Consider the following 7,753-nt stretch of genomic DNA (forward strand, 5'->3'; position numbering starts at 1 on the left):
AGATGATTGGTAATGGGGCTTGCATCGGCTAGTCTAGACATAGTTAGATACAGCTGATAGCACTAGTGGGGGTGACAAGTTTTGTGCCACAAAACAGACTCCTCAAAAGCAATGGTGGATTATTTTTTCCTCTCCCCACATATGTCTTGGGTTCTTTGTGAACTCTGTCCCCTTTCCTTTGAGAATACCTGTCTGGGGCTCCCCAGTTAGGGCAGGGGTTAAAGTCTCAGTGCTGTCAAACTATCTCCAGCCACTGCAGCCTGAGTTTGGCCTGAGTTCCATCCCCGGCCAGGGAGCTACCCACATGGCGCAGCAGACCTCTCCTGTCTTGCCCGCTGCTCCTCTCAGCAGTGGATTTCAGTAGATCTGTCTGTCCTGCTCCCCACTCTGTCTCTGATGAAACCTCTCACCCCCTCCCCCACACCTTGGGTCTACACCCCAGTTCTTGTATCCATAAATAATAAAAGTAACCTTTTAAAATAACAATAAAATTAAAATACTTGCCCGGTGGGTGTTTCCACTGTAAATCTTGAACTTTCATAAAGCAGGTAATACAGCTAAGCAATGTGCTGTTCTCTTTGGTCCTGTACAGATTGCCATTTTCTCAGAGAAAGAAAACCACCCTCCTGTCAAGGAATCTACTAGGGGAAACTGCTTCAAGACACATCATGTCCCCGTCACCCCCAACTCATCTCCTGTGCTCTGGACCCTCAATGTTGAGTCCACCTCCAGGGATGGAGACCTAGATGCAGAGACTTGGAAATGTCTAAAAAAGTCAGGCGATCCTACAGCGGCTGGAGACCCTAGCCTCCAGCTCCACTACCACCTCCACCCCTGGCCGCCGGTCCTACTTTGGCTTTGATGGTGCTCGGGGAAGAAGAGTTGACTGGAGTTTCACCTGTGGTGTGTTCAAAGTTAACCGAGGCCCCAGGGTCCCTGAGAAGCCCTGGGTCCCAGACACAAATCTTCCTGGAATCTCCCCCCCAGTTGTGAAGGAGAAACGGAAGAAGAAGAAGGTGCCGGAGATCCTGGTGAGTGAGGGACAGGGGCCTTTGCTGATGTGCTCACATGCGCAGGGCTAGGGTTCAGTGCTGGCTGTTTGGGGGGAGAGGCAGCACCTGTCTGTGTGGGTAAAGATGCTCCAGCTCACGGGATTCCCTCTCTACTCACCCACCCATTTCTTTTCCCCAGAAATCAGAGCTGGATGAATGGGCTGCAGCCATGAATGCTGAGTTTGAAGCTGCTGAGCAGTTTGAGCTCCTTGTTGAATGAGATGAAATGGGGGCGCGCCTGACCAAACTCCCCTCGCCTCCCTGTCCATAGCACCTCCCTGTGAAGGACTCTTGGGGCTCCTCCCCTGCCTGTGAGCTGTTGCTGCATTGAGGCCTATCATCTCAGCTTCAGGAAACGGGCTCTCCTGGCTCTGCCACGGGCCCTCCTGGCTCTGCCACGCATGGCCCCTCCTCCTACCTGCTTCCAGATCTTCAGCCAGTTTCCATTTGGGCCACAGACTCAGGAGCAGGAACCACTGGCCCGGCCAGCAGAGGCTTTGGGGCGGGGAGTCCTGCCCTTGCTGGGAAAGGTGGCTGCTCCCGCATGGCCCTGGACTTGCCCCGTGAGCAGCTGGGTTCCGGCCGGCCACACACTGTGGAGGGAGGGAGGCTTGGGTTTCCTCTGAGATGCTCCAATGTCCTGGCAAGTCTGGGGGCCTTGCGGAAGACGCGGGGACTCAGCCTGCGGTCTGGGTGTGAAGAAGGCGGGAAACCTTGCTGGGTCTCTGGCCCTCCGTCTGCCACACGCAAGCTGTGCTGTATGGCTCTGTGTTCTGCTCTTGGGGTGTCTGGTGGACTACCAGGCTGGTGGTGCACCTGCTGCTTGGGGCACGAGGGTGTATTTCAGGGTGTGACTCCAGATTCAGGGTGTCGGGCTCAGAAGCCCTCATGGGGCTGGGCCAGGGCCTTACACATCACTGCAGGTGCGGGGGTGTTGCCACACCCACCCCCTCCCTGACGCCTTCTGTACAAAGTCAAATGGACAATCTGGCAACTTGGAAGAAAAACGTGGGCTGAGGGTACTGATCCACTAGTGTCTTGCAGCTGCATTAGTAAAGTTCTAGAAGGCTTTTCTCGTGTGCCAAGATGGTGGCAGGATAGACAGCAGTTTTACCTTTCAGCTCTGGTGTCCTCTCCTGTGAAAAGCTGCCTGAGGGGGGTGCTAGGAGTTGAATTGGTGAGACGGGTGACTCATTGTCTCCAGGGAACCTTCCCCATCATTTACCCTTCCTCAGCTGTGCTTTCAAAGGCTGCCCACAGCTCGCACTTGCTGCCCTCGAGACAAAGGGCTGCAGAAGGGTGGCAGTGGCGAGCGCGCTGGGGGAATGGCTGCTTCTGGGACACATGGCAGTGTGGTGCAGGCTGATCCCTGGCCTGCGAGTGCCAGAGAACCTGTTAGATGCTTCGAACTTTGTCAGACTCTGCAAGTAAGCCACCTCGCCAGGGTGTGTCCAGATGCACCCGAAGTCGCACCCGAAGAATTCCTGTCCTTCCTGACCGGTGGGCAGCACTCCAGAGAGTCTTGCTTAGTTCTGCAGAATCGGAGTGGCCAGATGGTGTTGAGTTAGTTCATGTTATTGCTGCAAACTCTGACCCCAAAAAACTTAAGAATGTAGAGTTTTAAGGGAAATTTATGATTTCTTTTTAATATAAGCTGATTAAAGAGTTTCTTCCTGTTTCTACATTGTATTTCCTTTACTGGGTCAAAGGCTGGGGGGACTGGGGGGTAGGCCCAAGAGGCCAGGACCTCTTAGAGCTGGGTCATTAGTTGTCCTTTGTGTGGGGGTAGCCGCGTGGAAACTCGGCGCCCCTCCCGCATCATCTCTGTGCAGTCTTGCACTCCAAGCCAGGGCCTCCTGCAGAAAGGAGTCCTGCACCTCCCTGGTGGTGCAAGGGGTTAAGAGTCAGCACTATGAAGCTGTCCGCAGCCTCTGCAGCTCAAGTTCGATCCCCAGCCAGGGAGCAACCCACATGGCGCAGCAGACCTCTCCTGTCTCCCCGCTGCTCCCCTCAGCAGTGTATTTCAGTCAGTTGCCTGTTCTGTTTCCCACTCTGTCTCTGGTGAGTCCTCTCACCCCACCCCACCCGCATCTCTGGCCTGTACCCAGCTCTTGTATGCATGAATAAATCTTCTAAAAAAAAAAATTGAAAGCAGCGGCTCAAAGATACTTGTGTATACCCAGCACTATACACAACAGCCACATGGTGGAGACAACAAAGTGTGCATCTGCGGTTCATGGATAAAACACAGTATGTGCGTGGAATGGAGTGTTATTTAACCTTGAAAAGGAAGAACATTCTGATTCAAGCTACCACTTAGATGAACCTTGAAAATATGCTAAATGAGCCAGACATGAACGGACAAACTCTATGACTCCACTTACAATTACAGGAGGTACCTAACCACGTCCGCGAAGACGGAAGGGAGAAAAATGGGGGCTGGGGTAGTGGGAGGGCAGAGTGGGTAGTTTGATGGGAGTGGTTTTGGTAAGGGAAGGTTATGCCCTGGCCTTGGGTGGCCATGGCTGCCTGGTAAGGGACCGCACTTGGTGGCACGGAACTGCACACTTCAAATGGTACATTTTATTACACGTTTTGCCACAATAAATACTTTTTTCCAAAAACTCTGGCGTGTCCCATTGTGATGCGGTGCCGTGGATGGCTGTGGGGTTTGGGTTGCCCACCTCAGCCTCCACAAGTCTGCCGGCTGCAGGGACCCCTCTCCCTCCCGGGCCATAAAGTGGCCACACCCCTGCTCCCCCAGCCCTGCACCGGGGTGTGGACCCCCTGGGTTCAGCTGGTCAGATTCCCACCCGGAGTAGGAGCCAGGAAGAGGGAGGGAGAAAGGAGGATTCAGCCCCGGGGTTGGGGGGAGGAGACGGGAATGAGCCTCATGGCACGTCCTGCCTTTGAATCTTGCTCCTGGGTGTCCTGCGACTCCCGTCTCCTTCCAAATCAACTGGAAACCGGCGGTTTTCCCTCCCTGTTTGCAGTCCCGACCCCCTCTCCTTCAGGGCCGTGCAGACTCTGTCGCTTCTCTCCACTCCCCGGCTGCGGGCCACGCCCCGGGTCTTAAGGCCCCTGAGCCCCTGGAGCTGTGAAGCTCGGCCTCCCAGGTTTGCTCCTCCCGGCTCCTGCCTCTTGGGCTGGGTCCCACGTCAGTCAGGTCTCCCGGCTGGGCTGGCGCATCTCCTTGGTCCAGCCTGTCCTGCCGCTCCCCCGCCCCCCCTCCGGGTAGAGTGATGCGCTCAGCAAGCGCAGGGCAGGCGGGTGAAGGAGCGCCCCGGAGCCCTCCGTGGCTTTTTCAGGCTTTGATGCTCTTTCTATGCCTATTCTTGTGGGGCGAGCCCGCAGGCTGCTAAGGCAGGGAGGCCGGGAGAGTTGGGAGGCGGGCGGGCCTCCCAGGCCCCGGTGATTCTTTGCTCTTTTCTTTCTCTTTGGGCTCTCTCGGGCGTCGTCTCGTGGTCCTGCGTGTGTGTGGCCACTTGTCCTCGCGTAGCCCCCGCCATAGCTGCTTCTCATCTCTGAGGGACGCCGCCCCTACAGCCCAGCCTCCAGGCTCAGGCGCGCTGCAGGAGTCCACCCTCTGGCACATGTGCCCCAGCCCATGGGTAAGAGCAGAGTCCAGCGCCCAAGAGGATTTGTGTCCTGGCACTGCCTTTTCTAGCTGTGTGGCCGGGGATCGAACCGGCGCTGCAGAGGTTGCGGGCAGCCTCGCAACCCAGCGCTCAACCGCTGCGCCACCGGGGAGGCCCCAAATCTTCCGTTTTCTTATTTGTAAATGGGAAGAACGGCAGTGCCGGCCCCATGGTGTTACGGCGAGGGTGAGCTGAACTAACACACGTTACCCCAGGTAGAGCCGACCTCTCCGCGTCTTAACTTCCCGATGCCTGCACATACCCGCGTCGCTGCGCCCTCAGCTCTCGTCTGGTGATTTCAGCACACACATCTGTACAGTAATCTCAGCTCCCCGAGGGTGGAACACTCTCAGATCTGTCCTCGACCCCCACATGTCCGCCTTTGTGGATCTGGTTATGCTCTGCCAGCTCCCCGGGGGACAGATCAAAACCCGGGACAGCTCCCAGCCTCGGGTATCCTTACCAGCCGCAGCTGGGCGCTGGCTCCGCTGCGGGCCCACCTGTCCAGGGGGACATGGTAGCTACGCAGAGAAAGTGAGGGCTGAGTTCTGATCTGAAGAGAGGGAGGGAGGGTCAGGGTGAAGGCAGAAGCTGGGGCAGGGACACTGCAGGGGGGCAGTTCAGGTTGGTGTGGGGACAGGAGGCTCCTGGCTGGTGTGAGCAGAGGCTTGTTCTGGGACAGTGGAGAATTCAGGTTAGAATCCTGCGAAAGAAGGGAATGCGGATCTCGAATGCCACACGGCTTGCTTTGGATAAGCTTCTCATTGATGATTTCTCACAAAATGCGAGAAACCTTCTATAGAACTCCCTTAAGTAGTGCTGATGTCCCATTCCTGCACCCCTGCCTGCGTCCCTCCAGCCCCCACATTTTGCATTTGCAGGGATTTAGCTTAAGAACCACTGTTGGCATATATTTTGGGTAGTGTTGCCAGATAAACCCAATGACATTTGATTTTCACATAATCATTTTTTACACACTCCAAACATTGCATAGAACATAATTATACTTCTTCAAAGTGACCCTTTTTCATCTGAAATTCAGATGTCACTGAGTGTTTTGTATTTTATTTGCAAAATCTGGTTTGCTGGTGGTGAGGACTCTCCAGGTTGGAGGCTGTCCCAACTGCCCTTCTGTCTCTCTCCCTCAGGGCCCCAGGGGCAAACAAAAATCCTCCAAGCCCGTCAAGGAGCCAGGAGTGCAGTCTGCTCAGGAGCAGAAGCCAGAAATTTCTCAGGACTCCAAGGAGCAGGTCACAAAGGTGACAGAAAGCACCAGGACCTCCTAAGCCAGAGGGTAGAGGTGGCAGGGGGTGGAGAAATCCTCCTTCTCCGGCCTGGGTGGAGGATCGGAATCCCTGCCATTGCACCCACCATCTTTCTGTTGGATGTGGGAGGAGTCAGGCTTCCTGGCGGCCACCCTCATGCCACTTCTGTCTCCACGACAGACACCATCTCTGCCTCAGCAGCCATCCCCAGAGCAAAAGCTGGACCTGCAGCCAGAACCCACGGTCAACTTCCTGTTTACACTCCTGAACACGGAGGAGCCCCCGGAGCCCAAAGACTCTGAAAGGTAAGGCTGTGTGAGTGTGCACAGGACGGGGGGCACAGGTGCTCCCCCATCCACCAGCATTCAGACCTGGCCAGCACTCAAGCCTGGGGTGTGCAGAGGGGCCGTCCAGACAGGCCTGGAGGAGCCCCAGACCCTCTAAACTCCCCCTCCGGGTCAAGACCCTTTAGTCCAACACTCACTGCACCAGGTACTGGGAGATTCAGGAGCACCAGCTCCTGGGGAAGGACGACTGGGGCCCCCAGCGCACCGTGAAGGAGTTCAGAGACCTGCGGGATGACTGCGTGAGGTGAGCCGGCCCAGGGGGCAGGTAGGGCGCCAACCCTGTCCCCGGGGGCTCAGGCCCTGGGCTTGAGAGCTAGAGGTTTGCACCTTCACTTGCCCTCTCAGTGCCCCCCCAAGGGGGGGAGAGCCCCTTTCCTCCTAAGCATTGGTGAGTTTCCTCGTCTGTGAGCAGGTCCTGCCTGCTCTGCCCAGCCTGCTCTCTCCTGCCCATCAAGTGTGGGCCCGCATGCCTGATCACTGGGTCTAGCAGCTCAGGCAGCACGTCTGGGGAGTGGGGGGGGGGTGCTGGGACAAGAGCCTGGGGCTGAAGGGAGTCTCTGTGTCAACCCCAGGCTTCAGAAGTTGCTAAGCATTAACCTAGCAGACAACCTGGCTCTGGGGCTGAAGCTACAAGACCTGGTGAGACCCTCAGATCAGGGCCCTCTCCCTTTGTCCTGATTCCTTCCCGCCCAGCCTGGCTCTCCCGCGGAGGGCCTCAGCTAGTCCCGCCCGGGGTCCTCTCCCCACCCCGACCCCTGTCACTCTTTGTTCTAGTCCAGCTCATTCTATAAGTGTCTGAAGGACAAAGTGAAGGCTGTCCAGGAACAAGTGAAGGTTGTCCAGGAGGAAGTGAGGACAGTCCAGGAGGAAGTGAAGGTCATCCAGGAGGAAGTGAAGCTCTTCCAGGAGGAAATGAGTGCTGTTGGGGAGGAAGTGGAGGTCGACCAGGAGGACTCAAAGGCCTTCGAGGAGGAAAAGAAGGTCATCCAGGAGGAAGTGAGGGGTGTCCAGGAGGAAGTGAGGGGTGTCCAGGAGGAAGTGAGGGGTGTCCAGGAGGAAGTGAGGGGTGTCCAGGAGGAAGTGAGGGATGTCCAGGAGGAAGTGAGGGGTGCCCAGGAGGAAGTGAGGGGTGTCCAGGAGGAAGTGAGGGGTGTCCAGGAAGAAGTGAGGGATGTCCAGGAGGAAGTGAGGGGTGCCCAGGAGGAAGTGAGGGATGTCCAAGAGAAAGTGAGGGGTGCCCAGAAGGAAGTGAGAGGTGTCCAGAAGGAAGTGAGGGGTGTCCAGGAGGAAGTGAGGGGTGTCCAGGAAGAAGTGAGGGATGTCCAGGAGGAAGTGAGGGGTGTCAAGGAAGAAGTGAGGGATGTCCAAGAAAAAGTGAGGGGTGCCCAGAAGGAAGTGAGAGGTGTCCAGAAGGAAGTGAGGGGTGTCCAGGAGGAAGTGAGGGGTGCCCA

General features: G+C 56.6%; 1 protein-coding gene across 1 annotated transcript; it reads left to right on the top strand.

Moving 5' to 3' along the window:
- Positions 1-791: 791 nt before the first annotated feature.
- Positions 792-7,746, top strand: LOC119256537 (uncharacterized protein PF3D7_1120000-like; the record flags this gene model as incomplete). The annotated part of the gene is made up of 6 exons (XM_054700198.1): positions 792-1,031; positions 5,839-5,949; positions 6,136-6,260; positions 6,448-6,546; positions 6,875-6,941; positions 7,077-7,746. Coding segments are annotated over 6 exons (1,312 nt in total), but the record flags the coding sequence as incomplete, so codon positions are not given.
- Between the last annotated feature and the right edge of the window lie 7 nt (positions 7,747-7,753).

Source organism: Talpa occidentalis, unplaced genomic scaffold, assembly GCF_014898055.3.
Source record: "Talpa occidentalis isolate TD23 unplaced genomic scaffold, MPIMG_talOcc4v2.1 talOcc4.3059, whole genome shotgun sequence".
In the NCBI taxonomy this organism is placed as follows: domain Eukaryota; kingdom Metazoa; phylum Chordata; class Mammalia; order Eulipotyphla; family Talpidae; genus Talpa; species Talpa occidentalis.